This window comes from Ylistrum balloti, unplaced genomic scaffold (genome assembly GCF_031769215.1).
Source record: "Ylistrum balloti isolate Yb309-2 unplaced genomic scaffold, AGI_CSIRO_Ybal_v1 Utg370444, whole genome shotgun sequence".
Lineage (NCBI taxonomy): Eukaryota > Metazoa > Mollusca > Bivalvia > Pectinida > Pectinidae > Ylistrum > Ylistrum balloti.
This window is the reverse complement of record NW_026782296.1, coordinates 75,404-100,661: the sequence shown is the minus strand read 5'-3', so window position 1 is coordinate 100,661 and position 25,258 is coordinate 75,404. Positions and strand designations below refer to the sequence as shown.

General features: G+C 35.3%; 1 protein-coding gene across 1 annotated transcript in view; it reads left to right on the top strand.

The window, feature by feature from the left end:
- Positions 1-631: 631 nt before the first annotated feature.
- LOC132554804 (U3 small nucleolar ribonucleoprotein protein IMP3-like) overlaps positions 632-25,258 on the top strand; it is a 53,532-nt gene continuing 28,905 nt past the window's right edge. The window contains exons 1-2 of the mRNA XM_060219114.1: positions 632-787; positions 1,367-1,474. Coding sequence (XP_060075097.1) covers positions 651-787; positions 1,367-1,474 — 245 coding nt within the window. The 5' untranslated portion in view covers positions 632-650. The remainder of the gene's footprint in view (positions 788-1,366; positions 1,475-25,258) is intronic.

The window sequence follows — 25,258 nt, the reverse complement described above, 5'->3', positions numbered from 1 at the left end:
ATTGATGGATATCTTGGGTCGGCACATAATAAATAAGAGCAAAATATTGATTCCTTTTCAGTTTGTTGTCTACACTTTTGTCTTCAAGATACTCAATGTGACATCACGACAATATGACGTTAGCAATAAAAATGAAATAACACTGTATTTTCGATTATTTTCGAAAACAACAATCGTGACAAACTCCTACTGAACAATGTAATTGGACACTCTAAAGTATTTTATAGTGATGAATTAAACATTATTCTTTCGTAAATATATTTATGATATTAATAAGTATTTTAGCGTTTAATTGATACATCACAAATACAGAAAGAGAGGAAAGTAAAAACATCACACATTTACTACAGGACTAGAGAAACTAGTTTTTTCGTTGTTGGCGCCACTACTAAAGACTGTATATTAATTAATTGAATTTGCTCATCAAGTAAAAAGGAAATAATTACCAAAATAATTGTCTAAGATCACTGATCCTTAACTCATAAATATCAATAACTCATGAATTACCATAAGTATCGAAATCAGAACAGACAAAGTGAAAGTAGAAGTAGACCGGGTGAGGGAACTTTCCTTTCCGCTAGATGGCGTAGTATACATACTTCCGGTGATATTTCCCACGTGTTGTAAACACTTTTGACAACTTCATCGAAATGGTTCGTAAATTGAAGTTCCACGAGAAAAAACTGTTGAAGAAGGTCGATTTTATATCATGGGAGATAGACAACAACATTCATGAACTGAAGGTGATGAAGAAATATTATATACAGCGCAGAGAGGATTACACAAAGTATGTTTACCACAGACGTTTTGTTTTTGTAGATTACATCAAACACAAACAGACTTCCAAGTTAAGGTTTTTGCATATGAAAATATTTGGTGTAACTTAAGTGAAATAGAGTATTTTTCCATCGTGGCTGTTGATGTAGATTTTTTTTTATTATATCCATGTAATTTCTGATAAATGATTATCACCAAAGGTAGAATTTCGGTTAGTTTTAGATAATATACAGGTCAATACCGGGTCGCAGGTAAGTGTTGCAAAACCATCAACAAAATGATTCACAAGGACTCTGCTCAGATATAAAGAATATGAATGTTTTAATGTCTAGCTAGGGTAGAAGGCCGTCTTTTAACATTATTACTAGTTGGCAGCCAATATTCATACTGGACCATACCATCGTTATTACTAGGATCTATATATCCCATTTCCTTTTTGTCAGCCTCGATGTTGACGTACTTGTAGTTACCCTGCTGGCATTCTTATGCATCAATTATTTCTGTTTTACATTCATATAGAACTTGATTCTTCCCGTCTCTATTAGCTGGTAATGTATTTTAGGTTATACAGAATATGTTTTACATTTAGGTATAATAAAATGTCTCGAGAGGTCCGAGAACTTGCCAGGAAGATCAAAGAACTTGACGTCAAAGATCCGTTCAGAGCTGAGGCTACATCACAACTCATAGAAAAGCTGTAAGTTATGTTCGGTTTTCTCTCACTGATGCTTACCAATCAGATATTTCTAATTGTGAAAAAAGTTCAATAGTTCAGAAAGTGAATACATTATGAATCTGGTATTTACAAATGGGGGCCATCAGGCCTTTATATCCAGATCCTCTTCAAAAACAGAAATTTTGATATGACTTCAGGTATGACTGTAGAGACAGTGCATTTTTCACCTTACGTGGGGGAGAATTATATTTGTTAACAGTTCTTTATTTAAAGGAGCTCTTTCAAATGGCCTGTCTGATTCTTGAAATCGTCTGATCAGCTTTATTGCTAGCCCTCAATCTGTTGGTTGCAGGTTTGAGATCTATGTAGGGTAATTGCTAGGTACAGACAGCAGGTTGGTGGTTTTCTGTGAGAATTTTGATTTTCCTTCACCACCCAAATCTGACAAATCCTTAAATGACCCAGGATGTTAACAAGAAATAAACAACAATCAACAAATTCTAGTTAATGCTCAAGTCATGACCTCTTGATCTTTTGTTTGGTTTAATCCATATTTATCTGCCTGATGCACATGTGATTCAGGTCTTTATTGACCTCAATGCTTCCATTATAATTTCAACCTGGGACCTTTGACTTACTAGTCTTAATGCTCAGCCAATCAAGCTAAAGAGAAGATCTCTCTAAACGAGTGGTACATTTGTTATGGACTTTACACATTTCTCTTTTGATGAATTTATTCCAGTTAAACATGTTTCTTATTATATTGCCTTAGATTTTTCAGTATCTAGGGTTTGACATCTTAAGGTGTTTCAGTCTATCCTTAAGAGAGGGTTCTATACACACGTTTAATACTCAAGATGTGGTCATAACAGAGCTTGTGAAAGAAACTAAAGTTGTGTTAACCATTTATGGGTTTGATCCTGTTAGTAACCTGATTGTTTTATTTGTTGCATCATGAACATGATTGTCAAATTTGAGTGGGTTTTGCATTATAATTTCTGAATCTTTCTTTTCATTGGTGTAAGATATATGCAGGGTTTTGCTACCTATTTTGAGAAATAGTCATTGAGCTAAAATTGGAATAATATCAGTGACATTTTTCACAAACCGAATGATGGGGGAAAAGTACTGTGAATAAAATTAAAATACCTACAAAAACATTAAGGAAAAAATAAGCATTTAATTCCTCTAGCAAATTATTTAACATTTGAAAATAATCTTTCAGTGCTTGTGAAGAATTTATCTCGTTTTTAGAATTATCTTTCTTTTTGTAATTTGGAATTTTGGCCCAGCAATCCATCTTGATTATTAGTAAGATATGTTGTATTTTCATATATCTGTCCTAATGTCACAAATAGAATGTAAATCAAGGATTAATAGTAAGTGAATCATTTATGTGTATTTTTTTGTGCTTGACATGGAAATATTGCTGTATTTCCATTAGACTGAATGCCTGCAATAATCGTCTGAATTGATATGTCTCCTGACTGAGTCCCTTCCCACCCTTCCTTTGTTTTAGAAACTGTAGAATCTTTCATCTTTTCCAACATAGAATAGATGATATAAAGATTGTCAAGGTAATGACTGGAATTGAAGTGTTTTCATCAGTACCCCAATGGGGAAAATACAGAAGGAAATGGGGAAAATACATTTTCAATTTTCAGTTGAAAATGGTCCTTGTACCTGACCCTATAAGATGCCTGGCAAAAACCCTGATTTTGGTTCATTATCTGCCTGCTGTTGTGACTTTGTATAAAAAGAAAAGGACCATCATGTTTTGTTTTTTCTTTTGTCAAAACCTTGTATAATATCAAAGACCAAACTTTCTGGGCATTAGGAATCTTGTAGTACATCAGACACATTGGGAAACTTAAAGATTTGGCACTCACCCTAACATTGGTTACAAGTTCCAAGTGACAAAGGGTTTAACATTAAGTCTACGAAAACTAGACTTCCGTGGACTTAGATGGATCTTAAAGTGTACCCTGAGAGGTCAGTTATGTTGACCTTGAAAAATAGTTCTGCACATAAAATACACTATGCCGAAAACGCGAATGCCGTGGAATGTTCCGTTACTGAGAAATTGCGACTTTTCTGAAAAACACACCTTTGGCTGAGAGGCGTTGACCTCGTTTTCGGGCACCCAAACCTGTGACGTCATAAGTTCAACGCTTTTGTTGATGCAGCCATATTGGCATTACTGTGCTACATGTGATTGTGATCTATTTGGGGATTTTCCGTGGTAATTTCTTTGTTTATTTACGTAAAAGTACTTCACATCTTCGCAATATCTAAGGTAGTGAACGAGGGGTTGGTGAATTAGCGCTTAAATCCGCTAAAATGGCTTCCTATCGAGGAGGGAAGCGGTGTGTAAGGTTGTCCTAACACTAACACGGATGGGGTGTCGATGCATGACGTCGATAAATAAAACTGATTGTTGATTCAATAAAAGTATATTTGTTAGGTTGATATTTTGTTATTAATTCTACAACTAAACATTGTAAATTGATAGGCTAGCCTATGACTTGGGCGGTCATAGGAATATTATTCCTTCGTAATCGTGAACGCCTAATACTCGGAGAAGGCCTAGTCGTGAATGGGTCACGGGAATTTTCACCCCGAGAATTTTCATACTACTATTATATAGTATAGAATAGAATTATTAGAATTTATATAATAGGTTATGTGTGTATGTTGTTTGTATAAGGTGTATTTGGTTTTTAGATCTTCCAGCAGACGATGTTGTTTAGTTATTAATTTTGCGATCGTAAAAATAACAATAAGATCACCAATCTTGATTTGAAAACACAGTTCACAGTGTAGAGATGTCATCTAAACTCATAATCACACCTGTGCCAGGTTAGGTAATTAGCACCTCTCTGGCTGGAAAAAACAATTGTGACACCTGTGAGGCGACACGCCTGTCGGCTAACAACAGACGCGTACCAGTGATAGGGTAAAAACAAGTCAAATAATTGTTTAAACTTCTAAAACATCAAATTTTTATTATTAACGCAGCGGAGGGTGTTATAATTGGTTGTTGACACCCTATCTATATATATCCATAGTGCTACGAAAATTCCCTAGAAAGAAAAATTCCCCTCGGACGAAACTTCTGCGGTAAGAAAATTCCCGGCACCTCGTGAATGTATCCATAGTCTTGCACAAACGCGATTTCCCGACGTCAGAAATTGTTGATCGAAAATTAGTCCAAAACCACACCCAATTTTATTTTGTTTCTTTGAAACGACGATTCACTGTTCGACTACTTTCACGACTACTGGTGAGACCCAGTGAAGTACGTGCCAATCTATGTTGCCCAAGCGATCATCACTTTTCGAAGGGTCATTTTCCTCCTCACTGGATACATCGTCTTGTAATTCCAGTTCAAATCGGTAGGGCTGGATTCCGTCTTCAGACATATCATTCACACCATAATCAGACTCCTCAAAACTCATGCTCAAATCGCTCTCAGTTGCGGTGTCAGTGTCACTGTCAGTCATGTTGACTGCCATTTCTGTTGAACTTATGACGTCACGAGTAGCAGAGCCTCGATTCCGTGGAAATGACGATTTGGCTGATTAGGTCTGGGCGGACAGGTGAAAATCGACAACTTTGAGCTTTAATAACTCGACACTGGGGCGACAGATTTTGACGGGGTTTTCATTATTATTATTTTTACGGCATTCTTAACATTATATCTAAATATAAAATCACTCTCAGGGTACACTTTAAGGTAAGCAGGCCAATCTGTTGTATGGGAGTCAAAGGATGTAAACAGTTGGCCAGTAGGGCAGTGACAGTGTATACATAACTGATCCAAATGTGATGTATGGCACTTGACAATATGAATCCTTCATTCCTGTGATTTACTCGTGGTTATTTGCAATAGTCATCAGAATGAAGTGTAATTAAGCATTGCCCACATAAAAATAAGTGAGTTGTTTAGATGTTGGATTACAAAGAATATATAGAGAAAAAGTTGACTGGGTAGATCTACTTTATCTGTCCTCTGTCATCTTGTGTACACATTCCCTTGACTGGGTAGATCTAGTTTATCTGTCCTCTGTCATCTAGTGTACCCATTCCCTTTACTGGGTAGATCTACTTTATCTGTTCTCTGTCATCTTGTGTACCCAATCTCTCAACTGGGTAGATCTACTTTATCTGTCCTCTGTCATCTTGTGTACCCATTCCCTTTACTGGGTGGATCTACTTTACCTGTCCTCTGTCGTCTTGTGTACCCATTCCCTCGACTGGGTAGCTCTACTTTATCTGTTCTCTGTCATCTTGTGTACACATTCCCTTGACTGGGTGGATCTACTTTACCTGTCCTGTGTCATCTTGTGTACCCATTCCCTTTACTGGGTAGATCTACTTTATCTGTTCTCTGTCACCTTGTGTACCCATTCTCTCGACTGGGTGGATCTACTTTACCTGTCCTGTGTCATCTTGTGTACACATTCCCTCGACTGGGTAGATTACTTTATCTGTACTCTGTCATCTTGTGTACCCATTCCATCAACTGGGTAGATTACTTTATCTGTACTCTGTCATCTTGTGTACCCATTCCCTTGACTGGGTAGATCTACTTTATCTGTATTCTGTCATCTTGTGTACCCATTCCATCAACTGGGTAGATCTACTTTATCTGTCCTGTGTCATATGGTGTACCCATTCCCTCGACTGGTTAGATCTACTTTATGTGCCCTCTGTCATCTATTTTGTTTACGTGGAAACCCAAACGTACCATTCAGAACATTTCTTACACATATATATCAACATATTCGAAACATATAGAACTGCCTTACATGTACGATAGTTGCTCAATGATATTTTGTTCTGAACAAAATCATAAAGAGCTACTTCTTTAATAAATACTTTGATTCTGAACAAAACTATGGATAACAAGAATAAATATTGCCTTGGATACCAAGACTACATAATATGTCTGTGGATACAAAGACTATCTAAATATGATGGATGGATTCACAGACTATATAATATGGACATGGATAACAAGACTATGTGATATGGCTGTGGATACAAAGACTACATAATATGGCCATGAAATCAAGACTATGTATACATCTATAATATGACTGTACATGTGATACCAATACTTTATTTAATAAGACTGTGATAGGGAAGCCAGAAAGGCGATGATTGGAGATGACCTGTATGCTCCAGCAGGTTTTTATGACAGATGTGTATAAATACTTAACCCTGGTATGATCGACAGTGAGAGATGGTTATAACGTTTTTGGCTTAATGAAAACACTCAAAAGTATACAGACACGCCAAGTAGGCATATTTCTGGGGCTCTACAAGGAGCTGGGTTAATTTCTCTACTAAGATAATGTCTGTGATGATTCTGTGCCACAATGAAGCCTTTCTGTGTTTAAAGTGTTAGGTAACAGTGTCTGTTAGCTGTAGGATGGCTCGGAGACTTTCTGAAGAGAACCTCTCTGATACTGACATTATTACCAAGATAATGGTAGAAATATTACTGTGACTAGGGGCAAACCCCTCCAGGTTTCTCAATACTCCTAAGTATCAACAAATGCACACCAAGCATTATGTCCGAGTGCATGTGCATTCCATTTAAATTAACTGAACATGCAAATATTGGGATTTCAGATATACAGCTAATGGGGGATTTTTAATTCAACTGACCTGTGTGGTTTGTTGGTCACCTGTGACAAAGTCTCAAGTGACCATGGTAGTCACCTCTTGTCTGTCTCAAATGTTGTCCATCTTTAACATACTATATTTTTTATTCTTATCAATTACTGAAAGACCCAGAGGTCTGATATTGGGCCTGTTGCAGAATGGGATGAGGGGCTACCAAGTTTGTTCAGGTAAATGACCTTGACCCACTTTCTCCATCACAGGGGTATAAAGTTTGAGTATTTATATTCATTTCATTTGGAATTAACAAACAGGAATTTTGTTGTCAAGAGGTTCATTGTTTTGAAAACTTCAGTGCAGGGCCCTGAGATTTGAATTTGTTCAGTTTCTGCAATGTCCTTTAAATGCACACTTGCTACAAGCAATGCACTGCAGGCTTTAATCTGTATGCTAGATATTGGATAAGGCAGTGTTGTTAAGTTTGTACTTGTCATTTGTTAAAAAAATGATTCAACTCAGATGACCGTTAAGGCCTATGGGGCTCTTGTTTGTTTACCTCCTGGGCCTGTTGTTGATCAGTGTACAGGGCATAGCCACTTACATTTAGTAACTTAAGTTTTTGTTATTAGCGAGATCATCTGGGATTTATGTAAAGTGAATATTAGATGTTACTAGATACTGCGAGGTGTGAGTAAGTGTAGTGAAACCTGGCTATTAAGACCACCAGGGCTACCACACAAGGTGAATAGTGTTGTGATTTTCCATTTGTGGTGGATAGTGATGTGTGGTGCATCAATAATTTCAGTGCATCATAGCTCTTTTTTCAAATCTCGAATCCTGAATTCCAGAAATCAGTAATAGTTGGGTCTAGATTTACATTCATCGTCAGTAAAGAAAATGGCAGCTTCCAGACAGTCCAAGATATGGGACAACTTTGTGTCGATTGAAAAAAGAAGTCCTTCTTCCAATCAATTGAAAATAGCAGATCAGATGGCTAGACTGATATTTTTTTTTAATTACTATGTAAGAAAAAAGGGCCAAGACAATTTAGTCTTGTGTATGTAACTCTGCTAAAACAGCCTAGTCTTGATTGCTATTTCCAGCAACCCGACAAATTAAAAACTTTCAATTATAATGCAATGAACCAAGTCCTTCCTGCTGATTGAATTATTTCTAGTTTTGTTGAGCCTTGATAAATGTTGTCTTTTTTGTTTGATATGATGAGTGTTGTTATTAGTGAATTGCTGACAAAATCATCCAATTTGATTAGAATTTATGAATAACAAGTGTATTTCATGATTTGATTCGAAATTATTTGAACGAAGAAGCTGTGAATCGAGTTAGATTGGATTCGATGAAAATGTAATTTGTCTCAGCCGTAGCAGTAGACTTAGTTATGGAATGATGTAGATTAACTGCAAGGTATTGTTAACCTGCAATCAAACAGAATACAATATATGTATATTCTTTATTACTTTGTCACATTCTTCTTCACACATACATATTTACTAGTGTAAATATTTGTATTGAAACAGATTGAAAAAAAAAAAAAAAAAAATGGTGAAATGGTAGCCATCTTGAATTTTGATAGTTAAAGTTTGTTATCACTACAAGAAATACATGATATTCAAATTTCATGTCTAGGTTTTCCTTCATACCTTGATTTTTCTTGTTTTTTAACTTAACGAAAAGCAAAGATATTGGCCACCTTATATTTTGACAGTCAGTTGTGATCAATATTATTTGAGAAGTATTGGAGAAGTATTTATTTGCAAGTTAATTATAAAGTCATGATTATAAAATCCAAATAGCTAAATGTAATGGTTCAATGGTAAAATTTCCAGTGTGTTTAATATAAGCATCAGCATTTTTTGATTAAGGGTAAATATCAATTTGATTTGTTTTAAAACACATACAATTTTACAACTCATACTACCAGTGTAATCACTCTTGTTGGCCCAGTTGTAAATGCATAGGGAAGGATGGTGGTGTTGGATCTGTGGTAAAAATGGTAAAAACCCATGTCATAGAGCAAGTGACCTCTGAACTTATCATGTCTATTATCGGAAGTGAACCCCACAGGACAAGGTGAATGGCAGTTACATTTTAGCTTTGCCACCTGACCACCCTTTCTCCAAAAGTATAGAGTTTATCATATATGACTACATGGATCAAATTAGTGAATGGAATGCTTGAAATACAGAACAGTATTAAGACGAAAGAAGGAAAATATTCTATTTAAAAGGAGCTATTGCTGTAATAAAGATCTATGTTAATACTAAAGATCCTTCTGGAATATCTTGTTATATTTGTGGTAGGTTTTGAAAAACTATCAGAATGAAAAGTGGATGTGCCACCTGAACACGGCTTCACATATTCTTTTAAATGGGTTTGTTGGAAGAGCATGATTGTAAATGATTTTACAAAACTGATGTCATTTCTGTAATAATTACCATAACTTAAGTAAGGACATCTTCCACTAATTCCCATTGATTTGTATATAATACATATTTAAGTCAAAGTAATTATTACATCATGAAAATTGTTTTTACAAGAAAAACCTCAAAATTATTTTAAATATTGTTCTATGGGAAACTTCATTTTCAATACTTAAAAGTTTTCAGTCCTCGATGGAAGAAACTTCTGAGGGACAACTTCAGACAGGAAAGTTTAATGGGACCATTATACAGGGGGAGCTTTGTGAAGGTTTAATCGTTAGTTTCACCTTCACCTTTAATCAAATTTATCCTCATAGATGTCTTAAGACACAAGTACCAGAATAGTTCCTCTTTTGAAAGTATATGTGTAAAGAGCTTAGTGAGGATCAGCGATTGGTTTGTCCTTTGACCTTGATTGAATTTATGATGGGCGGTATTTTAAGAATCAATATTACACTGATGCCCCTCCACCAGTTTGAGGCCTTGGTGTCCTCGTCGGTGATCAATCTGGCAACATTTAAATCCTTTTTTAAATTGCTACCATCAATTGGTATTGTGTTCAATGAAGGTTATTGATAGGTACAGATGAATGGGCGGGCGTAAACTTGGAACATATCAGACACACAGGTCACTGTTTTAATCACAGGATATGTACCCAGTATGTATAATGGTTAAAAACGGCTTTCTTGTTCCTTTTTAGATATTTCACCATTTAACTTTTTAAAAACATAAGCTTTAAGGAAATCTTTGTGTGAAAATAAAAGTTAACTATGCAAGTTTCATGAATTTTTAATATCACAAAGCTTCAGATAGCGTGCTAATTGTAGCTTCTTTTAACTGATCAACCAGTTTGGAAATTATTATAAAATTATTAATAAAATTATAAAAAGTGATAAAAGTATTTTTTTCAAAAAAGTAATTTGTATTAATTCAACATTTATTGTTTTGATATTTTTTTCATTGTGGATGATATATATCTACATAAAGAAATCGTTTGAGTATATGTAAAATTTCTGGGGTATATCTTCGGTCTTTGTGAAGAAATACAAAGAAAATGAGATCCAACATCAGGTCTGGTAGATTTAGTAATATTGACAGTCTTCCTAGGATGGATTCCTAGTGGAATACAGGAGTCCAGTTCAAAGATGTGTAAACAGCAAGTATCAATGCCGAAACATGTCAACTATTACACAGTTTTAATTCTTCCTGTGGATGTTGCCTGGTCCTCAATGCTGTTTGTGGAGAAAAGTTCAAAGTTGTTAAACTTTATGTATGAACATTTGATTTTTTTATCATATGACAACAGTTTCCTAAATGTGAGCAATTTAACGAAATTGTAAGAGAGTTTTTGTTAAAGCACTAAAGCAAGAATTCAGGGTTTTGCTTAGACATATTTTTATTCATTCCATCCTTTGTTCCTATCATTTCTTGGTGTATAAATAGTGTATGTCACATACTCCAGTTGGTGTATCTGTGTAGGAATCCTAGAAGAACACCATCAAAGAAAAGTAAATACAATAAGGTAAAACATGGAGCGTCAACACTAAGGGTTTGGTAATGGTGAAACTTCTATTGACCATTACAGAATCCTTGGTGTTGATTGGTTGTTTTCGTCATTAATTGGTTGTTTTTGATCCTTTCATCCTTTTGGTTGGCAATGAGCTAGTCTGAATAAATTTGAAGAATGGCACTTTATCAACAATAAAGGGGTTCAAAAGTTGTTGTAATGAATTTTCTTTTTCACATCGCTGACCTTAATATCATTTTCATGCATATCAATGGCACATTCCCACATTCTACTAAAAAGGAGGGATGCCCATTGCCCTGTCATACTCATAGCAATAGAGAAAAGTACACATCAGTGAACCTTTCCACATTGTACTAAAATAATGGTCATCACACTGTCATACTCGAAAACAAACCATAGATAATTTCATGCATCAGTGGCTATTCACATCGTACCAACAAGGGAGAATGCTCAATGCCCTGTCAAAACCATCATGCCCTTTCATACTCCTATTCATAATGTTAGAGAGTGTTCCACACCAGTGACACATCCTCACATTGTACCAAAAGGAAGAATGCTAGATGCCCTGTCATACTCAAAACAATAGAAATATCTTTAGTCATGACACATCTCCACTTTGTGCCAAAAAGGAAAAATATTCCATACCTTGTGATACTCAAAACAGTAGCTGTTCAGTGTTCCAGGTTTTTTCATACTCAAAATTTTAGAGAATGTTCAACATCAGTGACACATCCTCACATTGTTCCAAGAAGGAAGAATCTTACATACCTTATCATACTCAAAACAACTGTAGGTTCACATGTTGTGATACAGACCTTTGATTGACTGTAGGTTACCATGTTGTGATACAGATCTTTGATTGACTGTAGAGTAACATGTTGTGATACAGACCTTTGATTGACTGTAGGGTCACATGTTGTGATACAGACCTTTGACTGTAGGATCACATGTTGTGATACAGACCTTTGATTGACTGTAGGATCACATGTTGTGATACAGACCTTTGATTGACTGTAGGGTCACATGTTGTGATACAGACCTTTGATTGACTGTAGGTTCACATGTTGTGATACAGACCTTTGACTGTAGGTTGCCATGTTGTGATACAGACCTTTGACTGTAGAGTCACATGTTGTGATACAGACCTTTGATTGACTGTAGGTTACCATGTTGTGATACAGACCTTTGATTGACTGTAGGTTACCATGTTGTGATACAGACCTTTGATTGACTGTAGGTTACCATGTTGTGATACAGACCTTTGATTGACTGTAGGGTCACATGTTGTGATACAGACCTTTGATTGACTGTAGGTTACCATGTTGTGATACAGACCTTTGATTGACTGTAGGTTCACATGTTGTGATACAGACCTTTGATTGACTGTAGAGTAACATGTTGTGATACAGACCTGTGACTGTAGGGTCACATGTTGTGATACAGACCTTTGATTGACTGTAGGTTCACATGTTGTGATACAGATCTTTGATTGACTGTAGGTTACCATGTTGTGATACAGACCTTTGATTGACTGTAGGTTACCATGTTGTGATACAGACCTTTGATTGACTGTAGGGTCACATGTTGTGATACAGACCTTTGATTGACTGTAGGTTCACATGTTGTGATACAGACCTTTGATTGACTGTAGAGTAACATGTTGTGATACAGACCTTTGATTGACTGTAGGATCACATGTTGTGATACAGACCTTTGATTGACTGTAGGTTCACATGTTGTGATACAGACCTTTGATTGACTGTAGAGTAACATGTTGTGATACAGACCTTTGATTGACTGTAGGGTCACATGTACCTTGAACTCTGCCAGAGATAAACAAAACATATTATAATCTGGTGCAAAATCAAGAGAGTTAAAATTGCATTGAATCCTGTATAAAACGCTGTATGTTAATTCAACTTTTCTGGCAGTAAATTGATTAAAAGGAATTGACTGCAGATTATGACCAGGGACTAAAAACACATTTGATTGATTAAATATGGACAGTCAAAAGCACTGTTTACACATTTGAAAAGAAAGACATACCAGGTAGTCTAGAAATGACTAGTATATAGTATATACTGCATGTAATTCTACTTGGAAATCTAATCAGTGAAATATGCAAAGTTTGAAATAGTAGACCAATTTTGGAATAAAATTATGTTGAAATAGAAAGGCCATGGATACTGCTATTTGGCCTTTAGAATGAGGGGATTAAGGGCTACCAAGTTTGTGAAAATGAATTACTTTGACTTACCTTCAAGGTCACAGTGGTCAAATGTATGGAAATCTTTAAAACAACTTCTTCTCAATAAGCAAAAGGCCCAGGGTGCTGAAATTGGGCCTGTAGCATGTTTCGATAAAGGTCTTCCATATTTGTTATAATGAATGACTTTGACCATCCTTCAAGGTCACAAGGGATAAACAAGTGAAAAACCTTAAACTACTTTTCCTCAATAAACAAAAGGCCCAGATGCTGATATTTGGCTTTAAGCATTCTGGGATAAAGAGCTACCAAAATTGTTCAAATGACTGACCTTGACCAACCTTCAAAGTCACAGGGAACAGGGGATGGTAGGATAGCATAGTGGTAATGCACTCGCCTTTCACCGAGCCATCCATGGTTCGATTTCGGATGAGTCAAATGTTTTGTTCGGCCTCAGTTTTTTCTCTTCTTTAACTTATTATAGTTAAACACAGATGATTTGAACAGTGTTGAATTGAATACTGTGTGCGATAAACTTTGTGGTCCATCCCTTCTTGATTCTATCAAAATTTACTTTTTAGTATCAAACATTCAAGCATCGCCTTGTCTTGGGTAAAAATTTCCTGGCTTCGGTCCGTAAGACTGAATGAGATTGGTCAGACATATCTCATATACGTCTGTATTAATAAGCTCTTTCATAATTTTCAACTGAACATTAACCTCTACATTTACACAGGTGTGCAAGTGAAAGTTAGAATTAAAACAGAATTTGGCAACCAAACGTAAAACAAAATACACTGTAGTCTTTTAGCGTAAATCTACTGTGTTTTGTTTACTATTTTATGTGCATGGCTGCCGGAAACCAAAAGAAAAACAAAACCATACTACCATGCTGATGCAGATGAATAAGAATACAAGTTTGTCACTGTCATGTTTATTTATGATTTTAAATATATTTTTTGGATATACATGTGCATATACGAAGTGCTAGTTTTATTTTAGTTTACAGTAAACACTATGAATACAATATTTCTATTACTTTAGGTATCAATTTTGAGTTATGTGTATGAGAGAGTGTGCGTATCCACGGGTGTGCTGCAATTCGATGATGAGTGTTTCACATTACATTTTTTGTTTTATATTCGTGCTTTTAACTGATTTATATAAATGATATCATTGGTGAATGAAAATATAACATGTTTATATTTATTTCTTATTTATTACTGTGATGTCATGCTATGATACACGATATGCGATAAACAACCGATAAAAATAGAGTCAATCTTCGATGCACAATGTCTTCGTTCATAAAAACACGACTAAGTCAAACCATTGGATAAGTCAAATATTTCATTTGGTTCTGTCAGCTTCGAGTTATCTGTGTTTTACTGTACTTGTTTTTTAGACAGATGACCGATAAGTCCTAGTGTTTTTTCATATAGGAATGTTTGTGTGAAAAAATTTTGACTATTGTGGAAAATGGGATCTGATACTCTACTTGATATCTATCTATATGAGGACAGGTGACCTTAGTATCTTAAAATATAAAAGAATAAAAAGAAACAAAAAATAGATAAACTGCTAAAATTCTTTTCTTCTGAGGCAACTTTTTGCAAACTAAATTTTGTTAAGAGCCTTTGAAAATTTACAGAAGTTCATAATTTTAGATAAAACTTGCATTCCACTATTGGTTGAAGAGGCGTTGATTTTTTTGTAGAAGAGTTTGGAAAAAATAACAAGCTGTTACAAAAATATAAATGTCAAAGTCAGCTGAATAAGAAAGTAAATGTTTTCGACAGAGCTGTTGGTTAGGTAGCTCACAATACAATGGGTCAGATGAATAGATCCTATTAGAAGGAACCCATGATGGCATGATCAAGTCTAGTTATCGAATAGATGAGCACTTGGGCAAAACTTGAGGCATCATTCTACCCTTAGGGAACGCTGACTTTTAAGGCTGTGGTGATACCTTGTCAGCAGGTCTCATAATTAAGTTTGTGCTCTTTTGATTAGGGTTAATGGATGACACAACAAATCTCATAGGGAATACTGCAGTCTTATTAAAAGATGATTATTTTCGTTTTTTTCCAGATTTCAAATATAAATTGACATAACAAATTATTTGAATTTGGAAAAAGGGATTGTTTACTAGTGACATTATAGTACTGTGTGGACTGGCATTTAGCTTGTCCTGTTGAGTGTGGTCTTTCATCGGACTTGTTATTTGCACAAGATTGATTTTTAGAGCAGTTGCGTGGAATCCTGTGGGACAATTTTTATAAGACACACATCGGTCTCTAACTCCAATCACATGGTATTAATTTGCTCGCAATTAGTCTCAAAGTTGTCATTTTGGCAGCCATATTGGTTGCTAGCAACAACAGGAAAGCTACTGCCCTCTGGGATACCACTGGTGTCATTGCTGACTGGTGGAGTGAAAACGACAAAAAGTTAATCACATCAATTAACACACCAAGTGATGGCACTGAATACCATTGGCCCAATTTTCTACACCTTGTAAAAACTCCAGCGTCAGATTGGCCTCCACTTGCCAGAAATCTTCAATTTTACTTAAAAGATGCAGGAATTTGGAAGCTAGTTCTCATGTGAATTTCTTGAAGACAAAAGGACAGAGGAATCTCCCACACTCACCTTAACCTGTGTACATAAACCGGAGATCCAAGCACATGTCCACTGCATGCTTGGCAGCATTCTGTGGACAGCAGGTTGTCCATAAACCAAAGATTCAATGAAACAGACAGAATGAATTCCTGAAGTAGGCTCCAAATCTTTTCCCATAGATCCAGGTTTACCATGGTCGGAGATGTGCGCCAAGTCTTTTCCTTTAGAACCAAATGTGCCAGAGATTTACACTAATTCTTTTCCCATAGAACCATGTGTACCAAAATCAGAGATGTGATCCAAGCCTTTGCCCATAAAACCAAATGCACCAAAATCAAAGCATAGAGGTATTCCATGCCTTTTTCCATTAGATAAGGTGTACTAATAATTTCCACATAGACTTTTATCATCTTTTCCCGTAGAACCAGGTATACAAGTCAATAGGTATATTCTTAAGTATTTTTACACCAAGGCTTTAATAGAGATTTAGTGTAAGACTTTCTTATATAGCCAGGTGACTATCACAGGATTTACACCTAGCCTTTTTCTTTAGAAAAGAAATAAAACCACTGGGGATGAGATTAGCATATAAAGAATTGCTGGTGAAGAGATTTACACTAAAGGAATGAATGGTATAGAGACTAACTTGAAAGGAATGACTGTTGAAGAAATTTACACTTCAGGTACGGCTGTTAAAGAAATTTACATTGATGGAATGGCTGTTGAAGAGATTAACTTGAAAGGAATGCCTGTTGGAGAGATTTACACTGAAGGAACTGCTGAAATAGAGATGTACACTAAAGAAACAGGTGGTGAAGAGATTAATTTGAAAGGAATGACTGGTGAATAGATTTACACAAAAGGAATGATTGTTGAAGAGATTAACTTGAAGGAATGGCTGTTGGAGAGATTTACACTGAGAGAATGGCTGGTGAAGAGACTTACAGTGAAGGAACGGCTGGTGAAAAGATTTACACTGAAGGAACGGCTGGTGAAGAGATTTACACTGAAGGAACGGCTGGTGAAGAGATTTTACACTGAAGGAACGGCTGGTGAAGAGATTTACACTGAAGGAACGGCTGGTGAAGAGATGAACACTGAAGGAGCGGCTGGTGAAGAGATGAACACTGAAGGAACGGCTGGTGAAGAGATTTACACTGAAGGAACGGCTGGTGAAGAGATTTACACTGAAGGAACAGCGGGTGAAGAGATTTACACTGAAGGAACGGCTGGTGAAGAGATTTACACTGAAGGAACGGCTGGTGAAGAGATTTACACTGAAGGAACGGCTGGTGAAGAGATTTACACTGAAGGAGCGGCTGGTGAAGAGATTTACACTGAAGGAGCGGCTGGTGAAGAGATGAACACTGAAGGAACGGCTGGTGAAGAGATTTACACTGAAGGAACGGCTGGTGAAGAGATTTACTCTGAAGGAACTGCTGGTGAAGAGATTTACACTGAAGGAACGGCTGGTGAAGAGATTTACACTGAAGGAACGGCTGGTGAAGAGATTTACACTGAAGGAGCGGCTGGTGAAGAGATGAACACTGAAGGAACGGCTGGTGAAGAGATTTACACTGAAGGAACGGCTGGTGAAGAGATGAACACTGAAGGAACGGCTGGTGAAGAGATATACTCTGAAGGAACTGCTGGTGAAGAGATTTACACTGAAGGAACGGCTGGTGAAGAGATTTACACTGAAGGAACGGCTGGTGAAGAGATTTACACTGAAGGAACAGCTGGTGTTGTGATAAACACTGCAGAAATGGCTGGTGTGGAGATTATCTTTTAAGGAATGTCTGGTGAAGAAATGAATGTCCGAGAAGGACAAGAAGAATATCACATGGACATTTGTTGGAGAGCTGAATACTGATTAAACAATGAATGAAGAAATAATCACATAAGTAGTGACTTGTAGGAAAATAGAATTTGACTTTGTTCTGAAATTCTAGGCTTAGTAAATCATGGATTGTTGCTAGAAGCAGTCAATGATTTTAATTCTTTACAGGAAGATGTAATTTAATAACTTTTATAATACAGATAAACAAAACCATTATCAAACTGTATTCTTGTTTTAGTAACATCTGGAGTCTGGATCAGTCTTCTTTATATTTAGATGTTTACAAATTGTGTTCATATATATATATATGTATATTTTAATGATAAATTCTCATATTAGCATGTAATGGAGACACTGTTATGGAATATGAGTGTGTTATGTTTCCAAAGAAGCATAGTGTTTTCATTATCACATATTTCTAATATTTCAACAAATATTATGAATAGTGAAAACAAAAGAAATTTACAATGTTCTAATTTGGTTCTAAAATCAAGGTTGATATTAGCAGTTACTTGATGGATTTGATTAGAGAACATGTACAGTGTCTAGTGCCTGATTCAGCTTATGACACAATAGTATTATTCAAGACAGATGTTCCCTGATACAACCCTCCCAAAGAGGTGTCAAATTCAGTGGCAAAAAGACAGTTACCTCCCTTGGGAGAACTCATTACCTGATTAAATGAATGGAAATTGGATTAGGTGCATGATCAGCAAGCTAGGACAGAGGAAAAGATTTGTGTAAAGTTAGATAGACTTTGTTGTGTGTGAGAATATGAGGTACATTCTGTTAAAATTTCTGAAGTGTTATTACATTTGAAAACTTTGAAAATAAAAGCAAATTAATATTCATTACTGAAGATCATTTACAAGACAGCAATAAGTTAAATACTTTATTGAATTGTCAGAAATGTGTCAAAAGCTTTGTTTAGGTAAGGATTGTTTATTTCATTTTAAAAAGAAATGCAATTTTAACATGCCACCCCACCCTCCACCCCAACCCCAAAAATAATTAAAGTTAAAAAACAAACAAAAACAAGTTAACATAGATGTATGAAAATGTATCAGAAAAGAAATGAAATGATTTTTAGTCTCAATGGAAAATGATTGATCTTTTTGAAATCCAGAAAAACCAGAAATATTCTTTTAAGGTATGTGGAAATAAATCTAAGAGAAGTTATTTCTGCCAACAAAGCATCATTTGTTTTATTTATTTGTTTATTTGACTCAGCTTTGACTGATTTCATAATGTAAGAGGGTGACTACACAAGAGCTAACTTGTCTTTAAGACACCGACAGGCGAGGTAAAGTACTGGCTTCAACCTTCAAGTACACAGGAGGGAATTGAGTTTTAAGGATTGGAAATGGCTTAAGTTTGATCTCCATCGCACATTATTGTAATTACTGCAGGAAAGCGTTTGTTTAAGTTTGATTGATTCTCTAGCATTTTTCCGGTAGTTATTCTCTGATGGAAGTCCATTGTTAGCAAAGGAGCAGGTTTGTCACTGAGGTGAAATCAGTCAACTGTATCAGAGTTGTCACGAGGGTGTGTTGGCAGCCATTTTAAACACAAAACTGTGATGTTGGTCTTTTAATGAGGATAAAAATGTTAAAACCTTGAATTGCTTTAAGGATCACGTTACAGTCCGACATATTACTTGATAGCAATAAAAACATAACCTTGACCCAATGTATTATTCCAGCAGTATAACAAAGTATTCTCACTAAGTACTGTTTAGTATGTATGACTATCACTTTTGCAAGTTTTGAACTAAGGTCCATCTGTTTTAGAAAGGGTATCACCATTTCTATATATTTTGTGTCATCAATCGTCTTTAAATATTTCTAAATTACCCGAGGTATCAGACATTTTAACGTTGATTAGAATGCAAACCCGGAACACCCCAGACAGTTTGAAGGTTACACAATGTCATACACATAATTTAAAAGTCATCCAGCAAGATCACAATCTTAAATTATGCAGCAAATTTGAAAATAAAAAGTTCAGGAATGCGAACTTAGAAATGATTGTACCGGTACATTTAAGTGATTAGATCATTCATAATTATCTTAATACATTGTCTTAAATGGAAGTTTTATTACAACATTACCTTGGATGATGCTGTGAACTTACAATGGGTTGGGAAGGGTGACCATTTGAAGCATACACTTAATTTTTTTATGCACCTCCTCCAATAATTTGCATATATCTTACTTATAAATGAAGTGATAATCACAGCCATACTACATACACAATAAAAAATATACTCTGCTGTAGGAAATTATGAATAAACAAGTGATTACATTATAATATACCTGTAATTTTTAGGCATGAAGAACTGAGGGGATATATCCTGGTATATAGGATTCTATGAGATCATTTTATATTAGATTTATATGAACAAACCAGTGGAAAGCTTAAATACTCTTTTATTAAAGATTTTTTTTTATCTTTATCATATTAGTGAATGTAAGATAAAATGTTACTATTTTTGATATTTTCCATATAATTTTTTTTTTTGCTCTAAAATTTAAAATTATTTGTGTTTAATATAGAATTATCTGATGTCTAATAGAATATTTTTATTTTAATGATTTTTATAAAGCGTTATGAGTTTATAATTACTGGAAGACTGATTTCAGAAAGTTAAGATTATGGATTAGAATCAGGAAATCCAATTTATCTTTTGTCAAAAGAAGGTATTTGATTTAGCATTATTAGTCACGGTACGCTGGATACAGTAATGACAAAAAACTGTTGTTTAAGCATAATGTTCTTTCTTCATAACCCAGTATTATATGAAGCTTTAGGTGAAATGATCTTGTGTGTTCATTCTTTTTGCGAGTGTTTTGGACAATCATTAACCAAAGTGCAAAGAGATTTGTTGAGAACTTTTCTGATTAATATATATATTAAGATTTTGAACAGTGAACCTTTTGGCATCTTTTGCTTAAATGTCTATGCTTAATTTGAGGTTGAAAATTGAATCTTCTCTTTTGCTGGTTCCTTCCTGAATCAAATTAAAATGCTGTTTGTTTATCTTTAGAATTTGGTATGGGCGAATAATTTTCAAAAAAGGTAATAGAAAGATAGATAATCTGAAAAAAAAATTAAAATACACAATGTTTGAGGAATGTTTTCTGCCATTTGACTTTTAAGATAATAAGTAATGATTGTAGTACATCTTTGAGTACAAGACTCTGCTCACAAGTGGTAGACAGTAAAATAAGCATTATTCATGTTAGAAGTCATGTTTTGATATTGTAAATGTATTTAAAATTTCCTTCTAGCAATGCAATATTTTGGCAGCAATCTTGTCTGTCGTCATCCTTGGTGACAATATGAAAGGCGTGCTGTTACCATGGCATTGCACATAATTAGGAGGGATTGCACGTGGTGAGTGTGGGTCCCATATGGCCGGTGTGTCGTGCCACACACCCCGAACCCGCAGTGTGTGGTTACCCTAACACCCTACCCACAAATCACCAATCAGACGAGTTACACAATTACAATCTCGGTCTCCGTCTGATGGTGCTGTTGTTGTGTCATGTCACTGGGTGAACATGTGTATTTGGCCATCTGCATTGTCTAACAGACACCTAATCTGTTTATGTCCCTCAAATTTCACTTGAACCATCCATGATTGAAAGTATTTTCATAGACTCTTATCTTTTTCTTTACGATGAATTAAGATAAAATGTTGTATCTGCCATTAATCTGTATACCTTCTGTATTGTGTTCAGTGTTGTGTGATTTCTCAATAAAACCCTATCAGTTGGTTCTTCCTTACTGGAATACTTACCATTATCGGGGAAAATCTTCCTCATCATCATTTTTAGTTTCTGATTTCATTTATAACAATGTTTCAGCAATTAAAAGTGATAATATTAAAAGTGATTATAATGAAAATTGACATGATGGAAATATTTCATTTGTTAAAACAACGTTTCTGATTTTTCATGATTGGTTTTACTAATCTTTAACGATTGATTTGGACGAAAAGCAATTAGAGATCAATGGTAATGCAATTGAACACTGTCACTTTTCTCTTCATTTCCTGTTCTCTTTGTCTTGTTTGACTTTGGATTAGAGAGTATCTGACCAAATATTTGTAAGGACAGTGTTGCTTCTGTGAGGTATCTAAATATTGTGATTAAGGTTAGTTTGTTTTGAGTGTTAGGGAACAATCACTTCTTGGGTGTTACAGATGTTGGCAGTGTGTATTTATGAGCATTGTCTTGTGACATCCAATCATGGATCCTTTTACTCTTAATACCCCTTCACATCTAACACTTATTTTGATAGGTGGCTTTTGTAACTGTATGACCTTTGACACGGTTTTCAATCCCATTGACCTACGAGCTGCTGTGCAATTTAACAGATTATTGTGTGATGTATGGTAGTGATAGAGCCAGCCCGTATCATTGTTCCAATCAGGGCTGAGTTCTGTACGAGCTTTATCGTGCACAACCTGCAAATGTTATGTAGCCTTCACATTTTTTTTCTGGGTTTAAAGCTTTCGATTTCGCTGGTAATTGATAGAGGCTTCATCTTCATGAACATTTGGATTTATAAGAAATTGTCAATGATGTTTTAAATGTAGAGTGTATATTTGGAGTGTTGAAGATGGGGGTCGTAGTGAGCTCCTTGGCTGGTTTATACTGGTAGGTCTGTGACTCTGACATTGCACCCGTCTTATTAAGATGGGTGGAGAGAGGCGGAAAGAGGATCTGGGGTGCAGTACAAGCTATATGTATGCATAATGTTTTTATTTAAAACGGTGATTGAGCGACATGCAGGATAGACAAATTCTTACGTACTCCAATTTTCAGGGGTGATAGGAACATTAAAGAACTGTAACGAGGATTGGGTTTTAACACAGCAGTGTTAAAGTTTAGAAATGTTTCTCTAAACTAATGTGATTTCTTCATGCAGGCATGTATAAATCAGAATTGATGCTTTTGAATTTTAGAGAAGCATGTAGGCATGTTAATAAAATGAACATTTTGATTGAAATATTACATCTGTTGCCGGAGCTGTAATAGAATCTGTCAGTGATAGGTACTGACAGCCATCTATCTGGATAATGTTTATATCTAGATGATATTTTTGAATTTAAATATGTTTTCAAATTTAATTACATTGAACTGATGTTAAAGACCTAGTAATGTACTTGTTTGGCAGTAGTGACCTAACCATGATACAATAATACAATTCTGATGGATATCAGCATTATAAGACTTAATTACACATTTGAGGTACTCTCCAATTCGTCTTACAAAAATTTTGATTTTCAGTTTTGCTTCAAAAATCATTTTTTGAAACTAAGCTAATATTTAAAATGAAGTTTTGCATTGAAGACCGTTCATTAAACGCTTAAATTCAATGGAAACTTTCTTGCTAGTACCAGTGGTATATCCCAAGATTTTGGGAAAAGGGGGGCAATATAAAAATAGAATAAATTGTATCAAATTAGAACAATTGCAGAAAAGCAATAGAGGAACAAGAGTCAAATCATCTACTTTTCCGAGTGGATTGATTTATTGTGAACTTTGAGGTTCACTTAATGTCTTTTCCATTGTGTTCATGTAAACATGCACAGAGGTGAAAAGATCAGGTAATCAGTCCGCTCGGAGTTTAAAGGTGTAAAGTAATCAAAGGAAATGTACACACAATACCCGCCAATTTCTATCAGAAATCGTTGGTCAGCTGGGCGTGTCAGGGGAAAGATTTGGGGCTGTGAAGGAAATACTGGTGACACCTTATGTGTGTCTACTAAGCTAATGAAATACAAGTTTGGGGACTTGTTTTATCTTATTCATGACACTATGTAAGATGTCTTAAAAGATGGTCTTTTATAATCTGGATGAATCAGAACATTTGTATTTTTGTGAACTAACGTGTTCTTTTGTTTGGAAGTTATTGCCAACCAAAGATGAGACCTTCTGGACTCTCAGCTAACCCCTGACCTCTTTCACCCTGAGAACACAATACATTTTGAGTGACCATCTGATGGTGAGAACATGAGCTGATCTCACAACAATTATATCTGCAGTCATAAGCCACTTTCCCTGAGAATGATAGCCTTCACAATTTATGCAACTTATCTGTTTTATGATTTGACCTTGGTCCACCCCTTTGACCTTATAGCCCTGTTCGTGGCCTGTCCAGACTGGCTGCCACTGGCCCTAAGGGAGTCCCTATCTTGGCTAGCCATGAGGACAGATGTGACCAATGACAGATTGATAGAGAAAAATGGTAAAAAAGTGTATAAAGTTACAGAACATTGCAGGATCGTGTCAGAGGGAGTTAATCAATTTAATGTAATGGATATTCTGTGGTTTATTGACTGGACTAATCAGAGCTATGACAACTAACGAGTCAGAGGTCGTCTGTTCACCCTACCCATCACTTTTATCCATTACTGCTGAAGTGTCTCTTTTGTTAAAAAAAATTGTGTTTCAGTTTTTATTTAATACCTTAACCTTAATATATTTCTAACTTCATAAGGACATTCATTCTTATAAATACAACTTCATGGCATCATATTCAATACAAATCATGTTTCACTCAATAGTATCATGACACATCATAGATTTTTATTTATTATTGTGGAGAAAATATTTGTATGAATGGCATATAGTCGCTACTTTGTCTGTTTTCCCATCCTATTCCTTTTAATGTTCAGAGTTTAACTTTGCCTACAGTTAAGCACAGGTCATGAATCTTGATTTGAAGATCAGTTACACTAAAGCTATGTACAATATACTAGGTTCGACACCCACAACCTCTTAATTACAGATTTATTGCCCTTTGTTAGAATTTTGTGTTTGCAGCATAGTATTATTTTTAATTGATGCCAATGACATTCACATCTTATAATAAGTACATTTTTTTGTAAACACTTTAAAACTCTACCATCATAACCTCTTGATTATCTCCCACATAATTAACAATATCAAAATATTCTTGTATACAAACATGTTTAACAATCAGTGATTACAGCTGACATGTACACAAGTACCAGACTGAGTGAAATATGCTCTTATATTCATAGCTCAAGTATAGATATGTGTCTGGCACAAATATATATAATATGATAAAATATTATTCTTCATCTTCCTAACTCTTTTTTTAAAAAAATGATAGTTGTCATTAAAATACAAAATTCATAGACAGGAATAGCCTTCAATAATTTCCACTGATACTATTGTTTTATCAAGTTATAAAATAACCCACTAGGAATATAATAAACTGGAGAGATTTGATAAATCATGGATTGCGTACATGTAATTTGATGCACTGTTCTGATGATCTCAAAGTTGACAACAAGCTTGTGTTATTTTGAATTTCTGCTTTTATCTGATAAGGCTGTAAAAGATCATTGGGTGTCTAGTATCGTAAATACTTCAGTGTATGGTGCTAAAGATGTGGTGAATCAGCCGCCAATTATACATGTAATATCAGCTACTCCAGAACAGAAAATCATCTACCTATTCATGATACGAGCACGAGGTAACATTCTGATTCTGACTGAGGA